The sequence below is a fragment of the Manis javanica genome, chromosome 10, assembly GCF_040802235.1.
Source record: "Manis javanica isolate MJ-LG chromosome 10, MJ_LKY, whole genome shotgun sequence".
In the NCBI taxonomy this organism is placed as follows: domain Eukaryota; kingdom Metazoa; phylum Chordata; class Mammalia; order Pholidota; family Manidae; genus Manis; species Manis javanica.
The window spans coordinates 103738332-103763880 of record NC_133165.1 but is presented as its reverse complement, the minus strand read 5'-3'; the positions used below and the strand labels follow the sequence as shown (position 1 = coordinate 103763880).

Below are 25549 nucleotides of genomic sequence, written 5' to 3'. Positions count from 1 at the left end.
ATTTTTCATTTTCGAAGAGAAGTTTGAAATCTGGATTTCATATGAAATCTCCCAACTTTTAAATGTTGGGAACTGACTCAAATATTTTCAGAAAAACATTGTGCAGGCCAAAAAATTGGCATCTGCAGTCTATGGTTAGGCAGGAACTCTTATTCCCCACTTCTGGTGTTTCCTGTAGGAGGAACTTTAACTGGACTGCCGCACCCTCCCGTCTTTCTCCTCTGATGGATGGGATTCAGGCAGCGCTGGGTGTGCACACCTAATCTTCCTCCTCCAGAGCCCGCGGGCCCACCGGACGTGCCCGGCCTCTGCTGCTCAGACCGGGTGGGAAATCTATTCAGGGGCGAGTCACCCACAAACCCACTTCCTTGCAAACAGAGGGCCATGTCCTCCAAACCACTTCATTTCATGAGTTTCCTGTGGCTGCCATAACAAAGTACCACAAAATGGCAGGTTTAAAACAATAGATATTTATCTTCTCACAGTCCTGGAGGCTAGAAGCCTAAAATCAAGGTGTCAACCGGACCATACTTCCTCTGAAGGTCTTGGGGAAAACCTCTTCTTACCTCTTCTGGCTTCTGGTGCCTCCCAGAAATCCTCGGTGTCTGCGGACTGCAGCCGCACCCCTCCAGTCTCTGCTGCCCTCTCCACGCGGCATTCTCCCTGTGTGTCTCTGGGGCTCCGTTTTCTCTTTTATAAGGACACCAGTCATACTGGATTAGTGCCCACTTAGGCCAGTGTGACCTCCTCTTGGCTAATTATATCTGCAAAGACCCTATTTCCAAATAAGGTCACAGTCTGAAGTTCTGAGTGGACATGAAATTTAGGGGAGGATAGGTGTGGGGTGGGGTTCTTTTTTAAAAAAGTGACATCTTAGTTTCCATCTGTCTGATTCCTATATCTCTAAACTGGTTCCAGTTGGGAGAGAAAGGAAGGGCTGTGGGGTCTTTATCTCCTAAAACTCCAATAGCCATATTCCAAATGAACATCGCCAGTTTGCAGCCTATGAACTACACCACTATCAGGTCCTTTCTTGCCTCCATCTTTTTTCTCTTCTTTCCTTTCATTTCCTCTTAGCACATCTCTTTCTTTGCCCTTCTTAACCACTCTTTTCTTAGTTCTCTGATAAATGTTGCCATGCCGCAGCGGAAAAGCGTTAAGGTCATACCCACCTGGATTCAGGTTCCCCCGCCACCTACAGCCCTTACAGCCTGACGCTCTACATGTTCAGTAAATCTGGGGACTCGATCTGCTTCGGGTGAGAGGCCTTGAGGCAAACGCATTGCTTTTCTGTATCTGTTTCTTCATCAGAAACATGGAAGGAATAATAAACACTACAAACAGAGCACCCCTGTGCTTGATGAAAGAGACCTTTCACCATGAAATCATGGTTTAGTAGGAGAGGGATGTAGGAGGCCAGAATGTCATTTGGTGAGTGATTCTGGGTGTAGAGAGAACCCACGGCAGCTCCCGTAATAATCAAGAGCGGCGCGAGACCAGGAGCTGCTCCGGAGGCACACTCGTGGCCTCTCGCTCTCTCTCCCGCTTTCCATGGCCGGATTGCCCACCCCACGGCTCCATCTGCACCCCCCCAAACAAGGCGCTAGCCTCAAGTTTTTCCAGCTATAAACCTCCTGGGTACTATTGTGTTGGGCACTTGAAACACTCCTGAAACACAATGTGACTCTTCACCAAAGCTGTTGAAGTAGGAAATTGTATGTGTGGCTCTCAAATGAAATGCTAGATTTTTAAAAGTGATTCTTCTCCATTGAGACATAAACAAGAAAAAATGGAAAGAATTGCAGCCCCAGAACCTGAGCAAAGAACGTAACGATGGAAGTGGGGTGGAGGGGGGGGAGACCCCCGGGGAGTTTCGGCAGGAGGTGGAGCATCCCCGCGGGGCTCTGGGCCGGTCAGTGCGTGTCTCTGCGCTTCCATTGTGTTGATAAATGCCACCGCGCAGAAACCGGGTGCCAGGGATGGGTGGGGACGGGAGAAGGCACAATACTCTTTGGCTTTTGTTGGGCCAGGGAGGGCTTCCCAGAGAAGGTGACCGCTGAGCCTGAAGGACGCCTTGGGGAAACTCAGAGGGAGGGGTAGTGAGAGGAGCCAAGTATTTCAGGCAAAGGGAGAGGATTGTTTAAAAGTGTGATAACAAGAAAAGGCATGATCTGCAAGCTGCTCAAAACAACCGAAGCACTGTGGGAGGGAAGGCGAGAGAAATGAGACTTGCGAGGGGTAGTGGGCATCTGTGGTGCTGGGACCACGCTTCCTACGTTACAGAAGGCACCACACAGACGTGACTCACCTCCCCAAGGAAAGGAGCGGAACTCCATCTCACGACCTCCCTGGCAGCTGGGGTCAGCCACGTGACTAGGCTCCACCAGTCAGGTGCATGCCTTCAAAGCCTGCAAAGTGGGGAAGGGTGCCGAGAGGAAGGCGCAGACGGCTGAGGACAGGCAACAGTGGGCTCAGGTGCCCGGTCCCATCATCCCCGACGGCTGCACTGAGCAGCAGCAGCGCGGTAGGACTCCCTGCCGGCACAGCTCCCATGGCGTGGCCTGGGTGCTGTTTCCTGCTGATACAGCCTCAGAGCCTGACGCTCTCGGCCTTCTCCCCTCTGCCTCCCCACCCACTCCCCAGTGGGATTTACCCGCAGATTCTTGCACTCCTAATATCCTTTAAGAAATGCATTTTCTGCTAAAATTAATGAAAGCAAATTCTGCTGTTTCAACAAGAACCCTGACTGTTACAGTGACTGGTCCCAGACAGCAGATGCTCAAGGACATGGGAATCAAGGATGGATTTTCTGGTTGAGTCTACAGTCAAGAGAATGGAGCTCTGGCAGCACAGAGCACTTTGTGGGTAAATCCAGCAATTATGCTGTCACCTGTGATCTCTTGAAACAAAAATGTCCTTGTAAAGCAAAGCTTCAGGGGGCCAAATGGTGATTGTCTTCACAGTGCGATGGGCATGAAGAACTGCAAGACTGTGAGTGGTAAAAGAGATCCTCGATTCCACTTCCCCATTCCTCTTTAACAGGATTAAGCATCCTCTCCACAATTAAAAACAAACAAAAAAAGGATTATACATCCACTCCTTAGCCTGTAACTGCACAGCTCATGGGAAGCAGCTTAACCGCCCCCACCCACTCACGGCCTGTCCTGAACTGTACACCACTCTGAAGACATCACTGGAGAGAGGAACAGAGAAACAGCAGTAGAAACACACCAGTGTTTTGGGAACCGCTGAGACAGATGTCACACTGCTTAACCTCCTGATATCCTTCTCGTGGAGGGAGTCCACTAGAGTAACATTCCCAGCCTTTCTCCGTCTTCTTCACTCTCCTGTTTGCTGGGGAAGAGGAGAAACCTCTTAGGAAAAACTGGGGAGCAGGCAAGGGTGTGCTAGTAAATGTTTAACAACTGGCTCTCTGGGGCAAAAGCCCTGATCTCTAGTGTGTGGTGACTTGCGTGGTGCAGAGACTCCCATCTCCCTGTGCTTGTTCCAAGCTCCCAGCATGAAGTCACTGACCAGGTACACACAGCCCAGGCGAGCAGCCCCCAGCGTACTGTGAGAGTGGGAGCTGCAGCGCAGCCAGGCCCCTGGCCTACTGCCCACAGGAGATCCACATTCCATTCCTCTTCCCACACAAAGGGCTCTGCACCGATAGATCTGAGTGGGTGGACCCCCGCAGTGGCGCAGCCCTGCCTGTGGCTGGATGAGTGAGCATGGCTGATTCTGGATGGGCTTCAGTATTCGAGAACCTACTGGCTCACAGATAAAAGCCACAGTCTCTACACACTCAGCTTTATCACTAACAGAGGTGACATCTTGCTCTTTCGCCTTCTTCTTCGTCTTATTTCTCAACTGGTTCAGAACCAGGCAGGAAAGAAGGATGACATTTTATTGGGCTTCTTAACATTCTATCAAAAGGAACTAAAAGAAAATCTAATTACAAGTTTGAGAGCATTCAAATCATTCCACATTCCAATTAATTTTGAAATCTCTACCCATTAACAGGCACACATGGTTCCAATCCTTTGCCAGGAGGGTTAATATTATTACAACCTCTACAGTATGAATGCGTCTGCTAGTGTTTTTGAAGATTAAACGAGATAGTGCAGGGAAGGATTTAACACAGGCCTACACACATAGTACAAGCTCAATAAATGTTGGCTGGCTTTTCATCAGCATCAGGTATGAAAGCACCCACAGTGTTCTTCAAACTGTGGAGGAGAAATTAAGCAACTGCTTCCCATCTTTGCAAGATGACATTTCAAGCTGTAGACCCACTGAACTAGCCCATTCTCATGTCTTTGGTATAATGCTCTCAAAAATCTTAAAGAATTTGAATTGTATCTGGAATTTAGGTTCTAAAATTATCAGGTAAATTAAATGAGCAAGGGTGAAATTTTGCTCTCTGCTGGGTAGAAAGCTGGATGGCAACGAATTGCTTAACAACGCCCATTATACTCTGTGTGCACTTTCACATTAGTGTCAGTAAGAACCAGTACTTTTAGGAGAGGGGCACTGCAGTCATGACACCACTGACCTTCACATGGAAACTGGCACCAAGTCATCTTTCCCAGGGGCACCCTGGGTGCTGGCTGTTCCCTGGAGGATCCTCTAGTCCTTCCCCTGCTTTCCATGCGCTGTCCTCTAGTGCTCCATTTACTAAATTTTAAAAAAATCGAGTTCCAAAATATACTCCTTCCCACCCCCAATAATCTGCCTTCATTAATATTGGACTTATTTCAGTTTAATTCATTAGAAGTTCAAATTTTAATTTTGCATGATGAGCCCTTTAATGAAGAATCAGATTTAATATCAAATGCTGAAAGGTCAAAATGTTCACATTATTGAATTCCTTAACACAATAACCTATTTTTCCTTTTTAAAATGCCGTGTAAAAAAAAAATTGTCTATGAGGAAAACCATACATTGGCTATGTTCCCAGCTTAATCTGTGTCCCTGATTCTTTTATTTCTCTGGGTGTCAGCACATGATTTCATCAGGGAGACTGGAGGGAGAGGCCAGTGCTTAGAATGATGCAAGGAACACAGGGGCTCAGTACATAGTTTTTGAGTAGAGGAATGAAGAAATGGACAGCCTGACGCGCTACATGAATAGCTTTGGACACCATCCTATTTTCTCTTCCCCACACCCCATATTCAGACCTGGGAAAATATATGGGGATCCCGATTGAAAACTAATATGCCTCCAGTTGAAAACTAATATAAATACCAAATATCCGCTTTTACCCTTTCTTCCTCTCTGCCAGTATTTCCCCAGTATAGTCAAGAGTGAAATAGGCTGTCCTCACATCAGCACCTGGAGAAGTGAGGAGTTGTTTTCTGACTTAAGGAAAATCTCTAGAAATATATATATATAAACATAGCTTACTAATCGATACAATGTATGCTTCATTACACAAGTGACTGGTGTGTGTCACAAATGAGGGTAACCCAAATGTAAATAAGGATTCATGTGGTCCACAGCAATGCTGTCATAGACCCAGTCTTGTGATACTAATGATAATGGTGCTGTTACTAAGCACTGCTTCCAACAGGCTCTCCTCTATCACTTCACATGGATTAATTCATTTGATTCTCACACTTCTCTGAGAAGTAGGAACTATTTTTCTCTCTGGGCCCTTGGCTTTCTTGGTTGTAAAATAATATATTGCAGAAATTCAATGAGTTAATGTGGGACATGTGGTAAGCACTCAATACATATTAGTGTGTTTAATAACTGGTACTGTCTCCATTTTACAGAATAGAAAACTGAAATACAGAGAAGCTAAGTAAATTGCCCAAGACATGCAGGTAGTAAGGAGAAAAACCAGGGAACAAGCTCCCTGCTATTATGAAGAAATTGCTGAATCCTGGAACCCATAATCTATTAAGAGAAGTAAGATAAGGATTATTCTAATCAGTAATAAAAAATAAAGCTGCTATTGGAAGTTGAGTCCGCCAGAGGGCAGTAGATGCACACATTACCTAGGCATGAAGGTAGCCCGTGGAATTTTAAGACATTGAACACTTTTATTGCAAATTTTCTTAAGACTGTTAAGGAAGAAACTGATTCAAACTACTTTCCTAAACGGTAGAAGATTGCTGCAAAGATTAAAAATAACATACACAAAACTGTCTGGTAAACTGTCAAAACAATGAAAATACTTCTTTCCATCAACACTCAACACAGTGTTGTTACGCACACCCATAAACACATCACTATGCCGGTCCTGGGCGTCAGAGTGTGCCAGGCATGACATGTACTGGACACAAGGTGACAGACCCACCACACCACTGTACCATTCCCCCTCACCCTTACTCTGTGGGAGGAGATTATAGCAACAGTCCAGGTGCAAGATGGTGCCGACTTAGAATAGGGAACTGACAACACAGAGAAAGTAGACAGGTTCAGTATAAATTTGGGGCCACTGGATGAAACTCAATTTGGAGAACAGTGTGATCAGCACAGTGTCAAAACTCAGATGCTAAGTGGTACAAGCACGTAGGAGAGAGAGTGACCGATTCTGCCTGGAGATGACACTGGGATTCAACTTCAAGATGAAAAAGAGCTTGCAAGGCACATGGAAGGAAATTAGGAAATATTCCAAGAAGAAATACTGTGGCCAAAGGTTCCAGAACATGAAAGGTCTTTGTGCTTCTGGGGAACGATACAAGGATACCCAGAAAGCCTGTGGGATGAGCTGGAGGGGAAGGAGGAAAGACAGTCATTCCCTCCCTGCCAGGTAAGAATTTTAAACACCCAAGGCAGGTGGGAAAATATTTTTCTTTTTAAGAAATTTATGTATTTCTGGTTATAAAAGTCTCATAAACATTTTTAGGATGTGTACACAGAATATGTATTTCATCACACACAGAAAAGCAGTATTTCCATATTGTCTCATTTATAGTCATGTTATTACATTTATACTGGTATCTCTCCTTTTTGAAAGTTCATGTTACACAACTTCACTTTTACAAAAGACCTATACTAGTACCTGTTTTCACTATCTGAAAGAAATTCAGATTTTTGCTTTTATGGAGAAGGGCAAAAAGCAAAAACAGCATTCAGCACTTGTTGTGCAGGGATGCATGGTGGAGGCAGCACTCACCCCAAGCAGCGAGCGACCCCACCACACTCCTTCCCCGGGACCTACATGCAGCATCAGGCCACCACAGCTTTGCGCTGTGTCTGTGAGCATCTGCACTTTATACTAATGTATTTTGTGCATCCACCAGTGAGATGTGTCAAAGGTGTCAGAAAACCCCAAGGGAAATTATATTTAAGGCCTGTGAATGTCCAAAAAATTTTCCAACTAAATTAATCATCTCAGGGGGTGGAGCCAAGATGGCAGCGTGAGTAGAGCAGCGGAAATCTCCTCCCAAAACCATATATATTTTTGAAAATACAACAAATATAACTGTTCCTAAAAGAGAGACCAGAAGACACAGAACAACAGCCAGACTACATCCACACCTGCGAGAACCCAGTGCCTCGCGAAGGGGGTAAGATACAAGCCATGTCCCAGCGGGACCCGAGCGCCCCTCACCCCAGCTCCCAGCTGTAGGAGAGGAGTCGGAGCTGGGAGGGAGAGGGAGCCCAGGACTACTAAACACCCAACCCTAGCCATCCACACCAGAGAGCAGACACACAGGCCGTGGTGTGCTGGAAACTAGGGAAGCAGGACAGTAAGACCTGTGAGCGGGTCCCTGCAGCTGGCATCCCTGGAACAAAGAAAAGCAAGTGCTTTTTGAAAGTCTTAAAGGGACAGGGACCCCACAGCTGGACAGAAGTGTCCTGGGACACTTAGCCTAGCAGCTGGAAATCCCAGGGAGATCCAGGCGCCTTAATCCCCTGGGTGGCAGCACAGCTCGGAGGGCCCTCACGGAGAAAAACAGCCTCCCGCCTGTCTCCCCTCCAACAGGGCTCTGCCATATTGGAGCAGCAGACTGAGGCTGGCCACACCCACAGCAACCAAGGAGCTTAACGCCACAATGGCCGGGCAAGAATCAGAGGTCCTGTCTGCGTGCAGCTGCCCAGCACAAGCCGCTAGAGGTTGCTGTTCTCCCAGGAGAGGAAGGCCACAAACAAGCAAGAAAGGACATTCTCCCAGCCAACACACACGCCGTCTTCCCGCAACTACCTCTATCACCATGAAAAGGCAGAAAAATTTGATACAGACCAGATTAACCCAGACAGTATCCCCTGAGAAGGAATCTGGGGAGATAGACCTAACCAATCTCCCTGAAAAAGAATTCAAAATAAAGGTCATAACCATGCTTACAGAGCTGCAGAGAAATATGCAAGAGCTAAGGGATGACGTCCGGAGGGAGGTTACAGAACTGAAACAATCTCTGGAAGGATTTATAAGCAGAATGGATGAGATGCAAGAGGCCGTTGATAGAATAGAAACCAGAGAACAGAACATACAAGCTGACGCAGAGATAAAAGGATCTCAAGGAATGAAATAATATTAAGAGAACTGTGTGACTAATCCAAAAGGAACAATATCCACATTATAGGGGTACCAGAAGAAGAAGAGAGAGAAAAAGGGATAGAAAGTGTCTTTGAAGAAATAATTGCTGAAAACTTCTCCAAACTGGAGGAGGAAATAATCGATAAGACCACAGAAGTACACAGAACTCCCAACAGAAGGGACCCAAGGAGGACAACACCAAGACACATAATAATAAAGATGGCAAAGATCAAGGACAAGGACAGAGTTTTAAAGGCAGCTAAAGAGAGGGAAAAGGTCACCTACAAAGGAAAACCCATCAAGCTATCATCAGACTTCTCAAAAGAAACCTTACAGGCCAGAAGAAAATGGCAAGATATATTTAATGCAATGAAACAGAAGGGCCTTGAACCAAGAATACTGTGTGTATCCAGCATGATTATCATTTAAATATGAAGGAGGGATTAAACAATTCCCAGACAAGCAAAAGTTGGGGGAATTTGCCTCCCACAAACCACCTCTACAGGGTATTTTAGAGGGACTGCTCTAGATGGGAGCACTAAGACTAAATAGATGTCACCAGAGAAAATAATATCACAGCAAAGAAAGCAGAACAACCAAATACAAACTAAAGGTAAAAAATAAAATCAACTATGCACAAAAGCAGTTAAAGGAAACACAAAAGAGCACAGAATAAAACAACCAACATATAAAGAATGGAGGAGGAGGAATAAGAAGGGAGAGAAATAAAGAATCACTAGACAGTGTTCATAACAGCACGTAAACCGAGTTAAGTTAGACAGTAAGATACTAAAGAAGCTAACCTTTAACCTCTGGTAACCACGAATCTAAAGCCTGCAATGGCAATAAGTACATATCTTTCAATAATCACCCTAAATGTAAATGGACTGAATGCACCAATCAAAAGACACAGTAACAGAATGGATAAAAAAGCAAAACCCATCCATATGCTGCTTACAAGCGACTCACCTCAAAACCAGACATGCACAGATTAAAAGTCAAGGCATGGAAAAAGATATTTCATGCAAACAACAGGGAGAAAAAAGCAGGTGTTGCAGTACTAGTATCAGACAAAATAGACTACAAAACAAAGAAAGTAACAAGAGATAAAGAAGGACATTACATAATGATAAAGGGCTCAGTCCCACAAGAGGATATAACCATTATAAATATATATGCACCCAACACAAGAGCACCAGCATATGTGAAACAAATGTTAACAGAACTAAAGGAGGAAATAGACTGCAATGCATTCGTTCTGGGAGACTTCAACACACCACTCACCCCAAAGGACAGATCCACCAGACAGAAAATAACTAAGGACACAGAGGCACTGAACAACACACTAGAACAGATGGACCTAATAGACATCTATAGAACTCTACATCCAAAAGCAACAGGATACACATTCTTCTCAAGTGCACATGGAACATTCTCCAGAATAGACCACATACTAGGCCACAAAAAGAGCCTCAGTAAATTCCAAAAGATTGAAATTCTACCAACCAACTTTTCAGACCACAAAGGTATAAAAGTAGAAATAAATTCTACAAAGAAAAAAAAAAGGCTCACAAACACATGGAGGCTTAACAACATGCTACTAAATAATCAATGGATCAATGAACAAATCAAAATAGAGATCAAGGAATATATAGAAACAAATGACAACAACAACACAAAGCACCAACTTCTGTGGGATGCAGCAAAAGCAGTCTTAAAAGGAAAGTATATAGCAATCCAGAAATACTTAAAGAAGAAAGAGCAATCCCAAATGAATAGTCTAACATCACAACTATCGAAATTGGGAAAAGAAGAACAAATGAGGCCTAAAGTCAGCAGAAGGAGGGACATAATAAAGATCAGAGAAGAAATAAATAAAATTGAGAAGAATAAAACAACAGAAAAAATCAGTGAAACCAAGAGCTGGTTCTTTCAGAAGATAAACAAAACAGATAAGCCTCTAGCCAAACTTATCAAGAGAAAAAGATAATCAACACACATCAACAGAATCAGAAATGAGAAAGGAAAAATCACGACAGACTCCACAGAAATACAAAGAATTATTAGAGTCTACTATGAAAACCTATATGCTAACAAGCTGGAAAACCTAGAAGAAATGGACAACTTCCTAGAAAAATACAACCTTCCAAGACTGACCAAGGAAGAAACACAAAATTTAAACAAACCAATTAGGAGCAAAGAAATTGAAGCGGTAATTAAAAAACTACCCAAGAACAAAACCCCTGGGCCAGATGGATTTACCTCAGAATTTTATCAGACATACAGAGAAAACATAATATCCATTCTCCTTAAAGTTTTCCAAAAAATAGAAGAGGAGGGAATACTCCCAAACTCATTCTATGAAGCCAACATCACCCTAATACCAAAACCAGGCAAAGACCCCACCAAAAAAGAATATTACAGACCAACATCCCTGATGAATGTAGCTGCAAAAATACTCAACAAAATATTAGCAAACAGAACTCAAAAATATATCAAAAGGATCATACACCACGACCAAGTGGTATTCATCCCAGGGATGCAAGGATGGTACAACATTCGAAAATCCATCAACATCATCCACCACATCAACAAAAAGAAGGACAAAAAACCACATGATCATCTCCATAGATACTGAAAAAGCGTTTGACAAAATTCAACATCCATTCATGATAAAAACTCTCAGCAAAATGGGTATAGAGGGCAAGTACCTCAACATAATAAAGGCCATATATGATAAACCCACAGCTAACATCATACTGAACAGTGAGAAGCTGAAATCTTTTCCTCTGAGATCGGGAACCAGACAGGGATGCCCACTCTTCCCACTGTTATTCAACATAGTACTGGAGTTCCTAGCCATGGCAATCAGACAAAACAAAGAAATACAAGGAATCCAGATTGGTAAAGAAGAAGTTAAACTGTCACTATTTGCAGATGACATGATATTGTACATAAAAACCCTAAAGACTCCACTCCAAAACTACTAGAACTGATATCGGAATACAGTAAAGTTGCAGGATACAAAATTAACACACAGAAATCTGTGGCTTTCCTATACACTAACAATGAATCAATAGAAAGAGAAATCAGGAAAACAATTTCATTTACAATTGCATGAAAAAGATTAGAATACCTAGGAATAAACCTAACCAAGGAAGTGAAAGACCTATACCCTGAAAACTATAAGGCACTCTTAAGAGAAATTGAAGAGGTCACTAACAAATGGAAACTCATCCCATGTTCCTGGCTAGGAAGAATTAATATCATCAAAATGGCCATTCTGCCCAAAGGAATATACAGATTTGATGCAATCCCTATCAAATTACCAACAACATTCTTCAACAAACTGGAACAAATAGTTCAAAAATTCATATGGAAACACCAAAGACCCTGAATAGCCAAAGCAATTCTGAGAAAGAAGAATAAAGTGGGGGGGATCTCACTCCCCAACTTCAAGCTCTACTACAAAGCCATAGTAATCAAGACAATTTGGTACTGGCACAAGAACAGAGCCACAGACCAGTGGAACAGATTAGAGACTCCAGACATTAACCCACATATATGGTCAATTAATATACGATAAAGGAGCCATGGACATACAATGGGGAAATGACAGTCTCTTCAACAGCTGGTGCTGGCAAAACTGGACAGCTACATGTAAGAGAATGAAACTGGATCACTGTCTAACCCCATACACAAAAGTAAATTCGAAATGGATCAAAGACCTGAATGTAAGTCATGAAACATAAAATGCTTAGAAAAAAACATAGGCAAAACCTCTTGGACATAAACTTGAGTGAATTCTTCATGAACATATCTCTCCAGGCAAGGAAAACAAAAGCAAAAATGAACAAGTGGGACTACATCAAGCTGAAAAGCTTCTCTACAACAAAGGACACCATCAATAGAACAAAAAGGTACCCTACAGTATGGGAGAATATATTTGTAAATGACAGATCTGATAAAGGGTTGACATCCAAAATATATAAAGAGCTCACACACCTCAACAAACAAAAAGCAAATAATCCAATTAAAAAATGGGCAGAGGAGCTGAATAGACAGTTCTCCAAAGAAGAAATTCAGATGGCCAACAGACACATGAAAAGATGCTCCACATCGCTAGCTATCAGAGAAACGCGAATTAAAACCACAATGAGGTATCACCTCACACCAGTAAGGATGACTACCATCCAAAAGACAAACAATAACAAATGTTGACGAGGTTGTGGAGAAAGGGGAACCCTCCTACACTGCTGGTGGGAATGTAAATTAGTTCAACCATTGTGGAAAGCAGTATGGAGGTTCCTCAGAATGCACAAAATAGACATACCATTTGACCCAGGAATTTCACTTCTAGGAATTTACCCTAAGAATGCAGCATCCAAGTTTGAAAAAGACAGATGCACCCCTATGTTTATTGCAGCACAATTTACAATAGCCAAGAAATGGAAGCAACCTAAGTGTCCATCAGTAGATGAATGGATAAAGAAGATGTGGTACATATACACAATGGAATATTACTCAGCCATAAGAGAAAAACAGATCCTACCATTTACAACAACATGGATGGAGCTAGAGGGTATTATGCTCAGTGAAATAAGCCAGGCGGAGAAAGACAAATACCAAATGATTTCACTCATATGTGGAGTTTAAGACCAGAGGAAAACTGAAGGAACAAAACAGCAGCAGAACCACAGAACCCAAGAATGGACTAACAGTTACCAAAGGGAAAGGGACTGGGGAGGATAGGTGGGACGGGAGGGATAAGGGTGGGGAAAAAGAAAGAGGGCATTACGATTAGCATGTATAGTGCATGGAGGGCATGGGGAGGGCTGTGCAACACAGAGAAAACAAGTAGTGATTTTACAGCATCTTACTACGCAGATGGACAGTGACTGTGAAGGGGTATGTGGGGGGGACTTGGTGAAGGGGGGACCCTAGTAAACATAATGTTCTTCATGTAATTGTAGATTAATGGTAACAAAAAAAATAAAAATAAAAATAAAAATAAATTAATCATCTCTCTCCTAGATTATTCCAACCACCCCTCAACTGAAGGCCCCGCTTCCATTCTCACCATACACATGAGATATCAATTAACCACAATGAGTTATCACCTTGCACCTGCTAGAATGGCTAGTATCAAAAAGAAAAAAGGTAACCAATGTTGGCAAGGATGTAAAGAAAAGGGAACCCTTGTACACTGTTGATGGTAATATAAATTAGTATAGCCAATTATGGGCAACAGTATGGAGATTTCTCAAAAAATTAAAAACAGAACTACCATAAGATGCAGCAATCCCACTTCTGGGTATAAATCCCAAAGGAAATGGAATCAGTATGTCAAAGAGATATCTGAACCTATGTTCACTGCAGCATTATTTACAGTAGCCAAGATACAGAAACAGATTAACCTAAGTGTCATCACAGATGTATGCATAATGAAAGATATATATAATAACATATATGGCATATATAATATTCCATTATAGATATATTATATACTATGCTATATATATATATAACATATTATTCAGCCATGAAAAAGGAGGAAATCCTGCCATTTGCACCAACATGGATGACCCTTGAAGACAGAGATAAAACACTGTATGGTCTCACATATATGTGGAACCTAAGAATAAAAATCAAACTTGAAGAAGCAGAGAGTAGAACAGTGCTACTGGGGGCACGGAGGCAGGGGGAATGGGGATTGGCCAAAACACACAAAGTTGCAATTGTCTAGGATAAGTCTGGGCATCTAGGATGCATGATGACTGTAGTTAATAATACTGTATTGAATTCTGGAATATGCTGAGTAGATTTCAAGTGATCTCATCACACAAGAAAAGTAACTGTGAGATAATGTTAATTAACTTGACTATAGCCATCACTTCATTATGTATATGTATGTCAAATCATCCTGTTGCATACCTTAAATATACACAATTTTTATTTTTAAAATATATAAACTAATTAAACAGCCAGAGATCAACAATAGGCCTAATATTCCCCCAAAATCTCCTCCCCAGCAGCCCTCTAGCCTCCTTACTCTGCCATTTGCCATCTTTGCCCAGCCACACTGAATTCTTTGTTCCTTCTCAGATATGCCACACACACTCCTGCATGGGCTATTTTAACTAGTTTCTTTGCCTTAAAGTGTTCTTCGTCAAGATACCTACATGGGTAGCTACTTCTCCTTCAGGTCTTTTGACTTTAAATGTTTTATTTTCAGTGAGTTATTTTTCCCTGCTCATCTTGTTTAAGATTAAAATTGCAATACTCACCTTCCCAACCAGCTCTCCATTCTCTCTTCTCTGATTCAGTTTTCCTTATAGATATTCTTTATCAGATATTCTATATCAGAAAATATTCATTTATATTTATTCATTTAGTGTGTCCCTTCTCTGTAAACATAAGCCCTAGGATGTCAAGGGCTTTTTTGTGATCTGTTGACCGCTGTATCTCTAATGCCTAAAAGAATGACGGGCAGAGACTCGACACTCAGGAAATAATTATTGGATGAATGAAACAGTGAATGAATGAATTCTGCTAACAACATTGGAAGAGAATTAAAACAGATTTTGTCCTATTCACTGAAAATTTCCAAGGTGCAGAAGAGCCAAATGATTTGCCAAAGTCCTTAAAAATTGTCCCAAAGATTCTACGACTCTAGAGAAGACACCACAGTTGCCCTAGAAATCTATTCCTGTCTGGGAGAGAGTCACAAATTATTTCACCTTCATACCAACCTAATGTCAGCCCGGGGACCCAATTCCAAGAAGAATGGAAAAGAATATACAGGGCACCTGCCTTCTAAGGAGATTGCAGAATTTTAAATACTTAGAGGAACAGCAAAATAGTGCTGAATTATCTAAGGGTTATAAACTCCACTGGAAAAAAAATTTGTCATTATTTAATGGAATGGTTTTGTGGAGAAATATGTGAATCAATAGGATGGTCTCAGCATTATCAAAACTCTAATTACTAAGCACCTGGTTATATCTGGTGCTGGGAAAGGCATGGCCTTGTCCAAATGGAATGTTCCTGATATTTTAATGGAATGCTTTGTTTGGAACATAGTTCTGTTTTTTCATTCCACTTGACTGTCTCTTCATTTCTGTGCACCAGATAAAACAGCCACTTCTCCCAATCTTAAAGGTCTGGTCTCATGGAGGAGATGAACTTTATCGGTCAACTGTGCTGGAGCCCTTGGTTGTCTGTCAGACCCTTCCACAATTGCACTATGTCTGGAAATTCCAACTATTTTGTATCATAGAGTAAATGGGGAAGCCTCACATTCACATAACAGAACTGCATGCATTAGCCTTGCCTCCTGCAGAGTGACGCACAAAATGGGAAGAGCAATCCTTCTGATGGCTCCAGATGATGGGCAAATGGAGGGACCCAACAGGTAAGCACATAGCTGCTTCACTCTCCAGGGGCTTCCCACAGACTTCAGAAGTCCCAGCATGGCCCTGAAGCTCCGCACAAGCTCATCTTGCCCCACTCTCCCCCTGCCAACACCACCACCTCCCAGCCAGCCAGGATGCACCAGCAGTTCCCAGGATTCACCAAGGGCCTTCAGCGCTGAGCCTCTGCACCTGCAGTTCTCTGCCTGAAGCTTCTTTCTTATCCCACCTCATGCCTCACACGCTCCCTGGTGGTCTCAGGGGACTGCCCTCTGGAGAGTCTGTCCTAACCAACAGTCTGACTTAAGTGCCATGCTCTGTGCTCCCAAAGTAACCATGCCCACCTGGGGCACGCTCTACATGTCCACTACAGGCTGCTGCCCAGCGTATGTCCACTATTCGTAACAGAGTCTGAATGAGGGGTTTCGGTTTCTCAGTCGTACCCATAGTTACCAGTGCCCACCTGGGGCACAGCAAGAACTCAAGTGGTCGTGGCTGGCAAACACCCGAAAACTGGAACTGGGTATGAGAACACAATCCGTGGAGAAGCACATCGTTTTGTACTACTTGATGTACCACGTGCAGTAAGGAACAATAAGCAGGTAAAATGTAAACTATCCTCCTGGAAATGAGTTCCTTACATCACTTTTCTGCTCCTGAAATTCTTCACATCCCTGGGCATGGATGTAGTATGACTAATACAAAGCTCCCTTTGCAAAACAGAACCTGTTTTCTCTTCTTCGCGTTCTTACCCATTCAAAAACCCAGAGGGCCAACCTCCCCACTGGACCGAGTCAGTGCCTTCTATCATCCCACCTCTCTGCCCAAAGCCACCTCCAGATCATTTTTGAGAACTCAGTTTGTCAGGCCAGCCATTCTCTGATAAAACCTGAGAAATTGGACTTGCCAAAAAACAGATTTTTACCTACCAGATTCAAACAATAGCCAAAACTAACCTTAAGCAGTCTTTCTAAATTATGTCTTGGAATAAATGTCACCTAGCTTATAAAGTTTCTTAAGAAATCCTTTTCTGAAAAATCAATTTTATCAAAATTCTGTGAAACTCATCTTTCCCTCTTAGGCTTTTTTAATAATAATCTTTCAAAGAACCAGAATATATTGTTTGAAAATATTCTCTCATATATCAGGCATTTTTAAGGCTCCACCAATCTTTCTTTTTCTTCCAAAAGATCTTTACATTAATATTTTTCTAAGTCTTTCACTTAAGATTCTTGCATTACTTAATAAAGACTATAGTTATTAGCCTTGAAACAAAGGAAGTATTATTAACATGTTAGAACCACAAGGTTCTAAATTTAAATAGTGTCTAATTGAAGGAAAGTGTTAAGACTCGTCATAATATGGAAAACACTACTCATAATGAAGTCTGATGAAGCTTTAAGGATGTTTTTTAACTTGTTGAATTGGGTTTTGATTTTACAGGTCTGTTTGCTATTAAAGATCAACTTAAGGGAAATAAAGGATGGGGCATGTCAAGAGCCAACTTAAAAACTACCAATGGTCAAAGCTCAAACAATATGAATAAAATAATGACTGTATTAGATTACCATCTGAAGAACAAAATAAATATCCAGAGTCAATACTGATATAAATAACTGATTGAGTAAGTAAGTAAATGGGAGAGAAGGAACAAATTTTCCTTAGAGAATTCCAAGTGATACACATGCAGGAGCGAGAGAAGTAGGAAATTGTCACTGGAACACCACAATAATAGTGCTGCACGCAACAGCCAAGGGTGAATGCTCAAATTAGTGGGTAAACATTCAAGGAGAAACGAGGACATGTGTGGAGTTTCCAAGAATCCCTTCAAAATGCTTATTGATGACTGTAGTGCTTTTTTAACAAATGTCCAAAAAATTCCTTGATACTCTTTCCTCCAGAAGGTGGAGCTTAATTCTCATTTCCTTTGAGAATGGTCTGAACTTAGTGACTCTGTTATATGGAACAGACATTGGAGAAACAGAACTAGAAACCTTATAGTGGAGAGACCTAACAGACCCCCTCACCCACCCCAGCCAAGTGGTCACGGTCAATATCACCAATGAGAAGTCACGTTAAGACCATGACATACTGCAATATGATGTCATGTGGGGGCAAGTCACCTCTGTGGTATTCCTTCCAGAAGTCTGTGACACCAGTTTAATCATAAGAAAACATGAGACAAATCCAAACAGAGGCAAATACTACAAAACATCTACCAGCAGGCTTCAAAGACATTGAGATCACGAAAAACTGAGGAAATGACAGGAAGAGGAGAAAAAGGACACAGGAAGGCCAAATGCAATGAATGGAATCTCAGATTAGATCCTAGAACAGAAAAAAGACATTAATGAAAAAAACTAATGGAATCCAATTAAAGGCTATAGTTTACAGGGTTAATGCTAATACTTAATTTTTTAGTTTTGACAAATGTACTCTGTTTATGTAAGATGTTAACATTAGGGGAAGCTGGGTGAAGGGCATGTAGGAGCTCTCTGTACTATCTTTACACTCTTCTGTAAATTACAATTATTTCAAACTTAAAAGTTTTCAAAATGTTAACTGGTTACCCCTATTGGGGTAAACAACTGATGTTCCACATAAATGTCATATGGGACAGGAGTATGTGTGTCATCACTTCTTATTGACACTTACCTTTGATACTTTTTTTTATCAATTTGATATCCCCATGGTTGTCATATGCTTTTCTTCTTATGAAAAACTTTGGTTTTTCATGGTAATCTATTGATACATTATTATCTGTATGTATTGACATATTGTATCTATATATCACAATGTATGGCTTCTTAAAAGTGTTCTTTTAAAAAGTAAGAAATCCAGGTAAAGAGGGATAAAAATGTTTTAATTATTGAAATACATTGGTAAATTGAGGGATTTACATTGCAGTAGTAAGTAGATACACATGGTCATTATCAAAGTAAGAACCTTCAAAATATCCCACTAACTGTCAGTCACAAGTCCTTGAAAATACTATAGAATTAACATGAGATCCTGTGATCACACCAAGGTAGAATGGGAGACCCAATGGCTATGAAGTATTTGTAGTTAAATAGTCTTTGCCTAAAGAAAATAGGAAATTAATCAAGATGTGCATATGGTATGCAAATTTCAGCAGTTTGTTTTTAAATGCTGCAATGTAATACATTGGCCAGGAAGTTCTCTGATATTTAAATAAAGCTGAAAACCAAACAGTAAAAAGGGAAAGAGGTAACAATAGGAATCAATTTAATAATCTTACAGCTAAAAATTAATATGAAGTAGAAATAGTGAAAATTAACAAATATATTACTGTACGTAATTCATTTACAGTGCCTTACTATCTCTTAAGGTATAAATAGAATAAGGATTTTGTTATATAAAAACTATCAAAAAAGTGTCAGTGAAAAGACATGATCTTCATGAACCATGCTGAATGGCCAGCGTGAAATGTGGCTGGAACACAGCAGGCCGGCTGGGCAGCAACAGCTTGTTAGCCTGTCTTTTGCAGTTCGACCACAGAAAGTTCCATATGCGGCTGTACTGTTTAATCAATTCCTTTCTAGTATCACAACGTACCCATGGTTTTAACTACAGACTTAAGAATTTTGTGGGAGGTGGGGAGATGGGGAGGCAGAGTAGGGGGCCTTTAGCATTTCCTTGAACATGTCTGTGCACATTACAGTGTCCCATGGAGTGGAATTCCTTCCAAACTCTAACCAGCAAGCTGGGAAGGCAACAGAAAAAGAAAAGAGTTAGCAAGTTTAAAAAGGTACAACTTGGACAAAAAAAATATATAATAGATCTAAGCCTATAAATTATTTACTGATTTTCTTTCAGTAAAACACACATTTAACATTCATTCGACATTTATTTGACTTAATGTGGGCCAGCACAGCACTGGTCACTGAAGATACATCAACAGACAAAGTCCAGTGGAGAAGGACTTACAAAGGTATGATTAAAATACAGAATTGTAATGCCCAAACCTAGCTGCACATTAACACCACCCAAACTCAAGATACAGGCTGCTGAGCCATAACCCCATCCCTTCACTGCTTGGTCAGACCCTCCTGAGGGAGTCCAGCAATCCACACCACTCCCGCTTCTCCGGGGAAACCCGATCCTGCTAGTGCATCCATGGCATCTGAGAGCCACCTAAGCCCCTCTGTGCTGGGTGTGCCCCACACATCTAAATGGGCATAACTCTCACCCTTGGCTCGTCTTGTACAAAAGACCACACATCTGCACCAGGAGGCAAGTATTTCAAGAGATTCTGAGATCCTTCCTCAATTTGTTTCAAAAACTGACCAAACCAATTTTGAAGTGGTTTCTCCTGGATTCCTTTCTGAGGAACTGAGTTAACCACAGAGCATGCCTGTAGCGATCCCTTGGGTTGCTGCAGGGAGAGGGCAAGGTTCCTCGCTGGAGAACAGGGGGCTGGCTCCCCACCGGGAGGGCATGTGAAAACACCCATGGCGTCACTCCTTACGCACCCACAGGCTCACTGGCTCTCAATAAGCAGAGGATGGAAATTCAGGCTCAATGTTATTAAAAAACTTAAAAAATAGATTAGTAGCCAAACCAACTTGGAACTCTGGTCATTGAGTGACTTCAGTGACTTTATTTCGAGAGAGATTTTACATGTTAGGTCAAAAAAAGTGTTCCCAATCCTTTCCATAAAATGTCTTCCTCTGCAAAGGACAATCTTCTATCAGGGTTTCTGCCCAATAATTTAGGCCCAGAAAGCCATGAGTTGAGACATATCACAGATAAGTACCATAACAGATGCTGAGCAATTGAGGAAAATGGCCAGTCTTTCAACTTAGAAAACTTCTCAAGTAATGAATTCAAAGGAGGCAAAAGAAAGACCAGGATTGAATTCATTGTTTATAAACAGAGCTAAAGAATGGAGAAAGTTGAGTAGAGAAGAATAGTAGCAATAAAATGATATATATTTTTAACCCTAAGCAGAAAATATTCTAGCTATGAGTCTAAAGTTGTGGGCTAGTTTATCAGCAATATTGCTAAATCCATTATCAGAGAATTTCAGATCCACACACAAAGTTGAGCAATCATCTTGTCTAATTCTCCCGTGAGAAAAATGAAATTGAGAGAAGCTGAGAGAAGGTAAGGGATTCATCTGAGGTCCTGCGTTAGTAACAGAGCTACCAAGTCTCCTGACACCTATTTACACAGCGCCTCTTCCACTCTACTCACAGGCTTTTTGAAATACACTGTTTTCAGAAGGGTAAATGGTAATATACGCTTGTTTTTTACTAGATTTTCTTTTCTATTTGTTGCAAATAACAAAAATACCTCTGCATAATGGAAAACTGGCAGGGAGCTTACAAATCTATATAGAGGATTAGAACTCTATTAAAAATACTAGAAATAGAAAAATCTCCAGCAAATTCCTTACGAGAAATGCAACTCTAATGCAGTCATGGGAACTAGTCAGTAAAGCTTCCTAATGCTAGTGCCTTGATACAAAGTCTTCAAAATAGTTAGATTTCATATCAGGAAGAAACTGGTTACAGCCTCTGTGACCACATCCCCCAGTAAGAAAGCTTATTTGTCTCCATCTGTAAGCTTTTCTGTGACCCTTCCCCATCCCACACACCAATGCCAGTACTGGCCCACAGCCAGAAGTTGGTTCAGTATTATTACATCAGTGCTGCTTTGGGTTTACCCAAGGCTGGATTCTGGTTACAAAAAAAAGAATAGTACAATGATGATGATAATAATGATGAAGATAGCAGAAGCTACCATTTATTTCATATTCAATCCTAAACAACCCTGCAAGCTAAGCATTAGTTCTATTTTACATACTAGAAAATGGAGTCTACAAAAGGGAAGGAATTTGCTCAGCTAGTAAGTGAAAGAGCCTGAATTCAAATTCAAGGTTGTCATGACTCCCAAAAGGAAAGAGGCTATCTCACAAGACAGAGCATTCCTGATCACTGGATGTTCAAAAGAGGCCAGATGGACATCATTCAGAAAGACTCAAAGACAGTGGGGATCCAAGAATCACGTGTGTTGTTGGACAGGTGAACTGAGATTCTCTGCCTCTATGGAATGCTGCTCGGTATCTTTTAGAGACTGGTACACAGAGGGTAGTTAACAAATGAAAGCTAGTTTTCCCCTGTTCTTGTTTGTCTTATTATAATTCTAACTCCAAGCTCTTCACCAATATCCCAGGTCCACAGTGCTTCATCTTTTAGACAATGGTTTCTTCTGTCTATATTGAACATGTTCTATAAACCTAACCTATAAAACAGCCTATAATTTTGTATTACTCTGTACATAACTGCATCTCTGTACACTGATGACTGCCCATCTCTATTTGAGTTTTGGTATGGATATATCTCCTCTCTGTATATTAACTAACCCCTGGCTATTGCCAAACACATAATATTGATCATAATCTAACTCCCAGTCCCAGCCGCTCTGGTGTCTCCCCATCTGTCATTTCCAAAGTCCAAGCCCCTCAGTTTTGGCAATGACAAGTGAAACCTGGGTGTTTTAGGTGGACACTGAGCTTGTTCTTATTAAACAAATCAGGTTGCACTTGAAGTAAAATGAAATTTTAAAAAAAGTAACTGCAAAGGAAATTGATCTAGTCATTAAAGACTCTCTTTACAATAAAACATCCTCTATTCCATAGATTTAACCACAAGATGAGAGCCCCTCTTAATCTTCAACTACAAGATTTCAGAAAAAAATCATAGCAATAATATCTACAATTCATTCATCAAGGCTAAATATATACAATCACAAAAATATACAGTACCTCTTGATTATTAAGTCAATGCATGACATTTTCTTCTAATCTTAAAGAGAAAATTAAGAAAAGTTAAATGTTCAGATTATAAAGAACATATATTCTAGTTTCCTACAAAACTACGAATAGCAATGACGTGTGTATTTGCTAGTCTAAATCATAAAGCAGAGAAGTAGCAATGAGAAACAAGTACTATAGTATGTTAAAAAATGTAATACAGCCTTGTATGCAAACTAAACATACTAAGAGTCTTTTAAAACTATAATCAGATAACTCCATGGTGCTTGGTCCACCAGAATTCTTTACCATGAGCCACACTTAAAAATTCACTTAAGCAAGAAGCTGTCTTTGAGGTTGAGATTGAAATCATGCCTAGTATCAAAAGGACTTCATGAGACCCACAGTTACTAATAAAATTCAGAAAAAGGGGCCTCACTTCATTTAATTAGACAATAGGCAGTCGTTTTTCCACTACTCACTGAGACTGCATATCAGCCAGTCATTTTTATATTACAGGAATTTACCTTTATGTCCTACAAAAACTCCATAAACTTACTGAAACATTTTTTCCATTTTTACACTGATTATCACTGAAATTAACAAGGAATCTGAAACATCCTGGAATTACTCTCATCACATCACATGGGTGGTAACATCAACAAATGACTACAATGAACAGAAGCAGAGTTCTTATACAAGGTTTGCTGCGACTCAGTGATATGTAGGTTGAGTAAGGGAGGCAAAAATAAAATACATTTTTTTTTTACAAAACAAAAATGTATTTAGGGAAAGTATGGATCACAGAATTTTACTTACTTTTTCGTACAGTCTTTGTTTGATTGGATACCATCTTGGCAGCTTCAGATGGTAGACCGACATACACCCCTCCATAGTTTCTTAATGAAAAGAGGCAGATACAGAAAAATCAGGCCAATTTAAATAGTACTATATATTTGTAGAAAGTGATAGAAGCATGGGGTGCTTCAAGCAATGACAGAAATGTTAAAATAACTCATGACTTTTCAAAAGTAGAATTCAGAATATTATTGCCCTGGGAAATATAACTGCTTTTTCTATGTTAAAAAGAAGCTATATATAAAAAAGAAAGCTGCATTCAGTTATTAGAATTTTTAGATATTTTACTTGCAATGTGACAGAAGTTGGGACTTTTATAATTTAGTATAGTGATAAATATCAATGGAGTGACAGGTTATAGTTGATCAGCCAACAGATATCAAGAATTCTGAGTGGCCGACGTGGAATCTGGTGCTATGGACATGCAGAAACATTTTCTTATCAGGAGATAGAAATATCAAATGAATGGAGAGAGAGCTAAGGAGTAATGAGACTAGACGGCAGCTAACCAGAAGAGGAGTGGGAGGGGGCAAAGGGAAGCCATCCAGTTAGGGAGAACAGCGCATCCAAAGACCACAGCATGGAAACTAACACAGACCATGTGCTCAGGACAAACCAAGCCTGCCTGGAAGAAGCGAAGGTGATGAACCCTGGGAAGTTCTTCTTCAGACGATGTGCTCCTCCCTATATTCTGCCTGCCAAAGCTTTTCCCAGTGGAATCTGTATTATTGCTAATGGGCTGCAGTGCTAACTTAAATCAGTGAGTTAAATTAATCCATGTAAAATTAAATCCGTGAGGTATGGCCAAAATTATTCAAATTAAAGCTAATTTCGATACCAAACATACCTCCTCTTGTCATCTTCCGTTATCGATTCTTCTGCTCTAAAAGGTTAAAAACATTTGCCATGAGCCATTTGGTTACAGAGTCAGAAACTGCATTTTTGGCTATGGGAAAAGGGGGGGTTGTTGAGTTAATGTCAGTCTTGTTTACTTCAAGTTCAGTATTCTATCTCCACCTCAACACTTATACACTTAAATTTAATTTCTAGTTTTCTACTTCCCCAAATGTGCAAGTCTAGCAAATGCCAAAAAGCCCAGCAGCTAAACAAAATGCAAAATGGGGGGCAGCTGATATTGGAGGAAGCACATAAATTCAGGGTCAGAAAGCCCTGGCTCTTTTCATGGCTGCGCCATCAGCTCTGTGTGGTAGGTAGGCTGTGGGCAAGGTGCCTGCGTCTACCTCATCCATGAAATAGGGGGTCGACCAGATGACTCGCAAGGCCCCTTCCAGTTTAACACACTATGATTGTATGTTTTTCACACTGGTTCACTGGCACAACTCTAGGTATGAAAGATTTCTTTAGTGCAGAAAGAGATAACATCAATTTTACTTACTTTTATTTTAAAAAAAGCCATTTTATATATGATCTACTGAAGGAGGACTGTTTAAAAGGAAGTTTTTGGAGAAATCACTACTTCAAAATACACAGCGTCTTTCCTTGCATAAAAGGAATCCATGTTCTACTGGAATTCCTTGGCATATGTCTAAGATCAGGAAGATTTCCTTGAAGCACAAATTAGCATATACAAGCTAACTTTTTTGAAAGAAAAAACAAGATTCAAATGTATCTGGCTGAACTCAATATGTAATTCTAAGGAGCTTCAGTCAGGAAGAAAGCAGAATGAAAACATCTTAACAGTGTCACTGAATCTTCTAATTCTAGGGATTGTCTAATTGTGATTTCACTCATTGAAAGTTGTATTTCAAAGGTGACACTCAAACGACACAGTTTTCAACTGCACAGATGCACATAAACATGGATTTTTTTCAACAGATATACTGGAAAATTTAGGGAGGATTTGCAATACTTTCAAAAATCATTTTCTTTTCTCTAGCTTATTTTATTGTAAGAATACAATATACAATGCATGTAACAAAAACTGTATGTAATACCTACACAAAATGTGTTAATCGATTGTTACTGGTAAGGCTTCCAGGCAACAGTAGG

The 25549-nt window shown here is 40.8% G+C and overlaps 1 protein-coding gene across 4 annotated transcripts in view; it reads right to left on the bottom strand.

Annotated features, from left to right (window-relative positions):
* Window positions 1–18745: 18745 nt before the first annotated feature.
* C10H12orf75 (chromosome 10 C12orf75 homolog) overlaps window positions 18746–25549 on the bottom strand; it is a 31708-nt gene continuing 24904 nt past the window's right edge. For 2 of the 4 annotated variants that reach the window (XM_037007105.2, XM_037007108.2), the window contains 4 exons: window positions 24387–24422; window positions 23501–23580; window positions 22694–22728; window positions 18746–19627 (listed from right to left, as the gene is read on the bottom strand). In XM_037007105.2, the coding sequence (XP_036863000.1) occupies window positions 22709–22728; window positions 23501–23580; window positions 24387–24422 (136 nt within the window). In that variant the 3' untranslated portion in view covers window positions 18746–19627; window positions 22694–22708. Of the gene's footprint in view, window positions 19628–22693; window positions 22734–23500; window positions 23581–24386; window positions 24423–25549 lie in introns of those variants that run through there. The other 2 variants (XM_037007106.2, XR_012121552.1) reach the window with 2 other exon arrangements.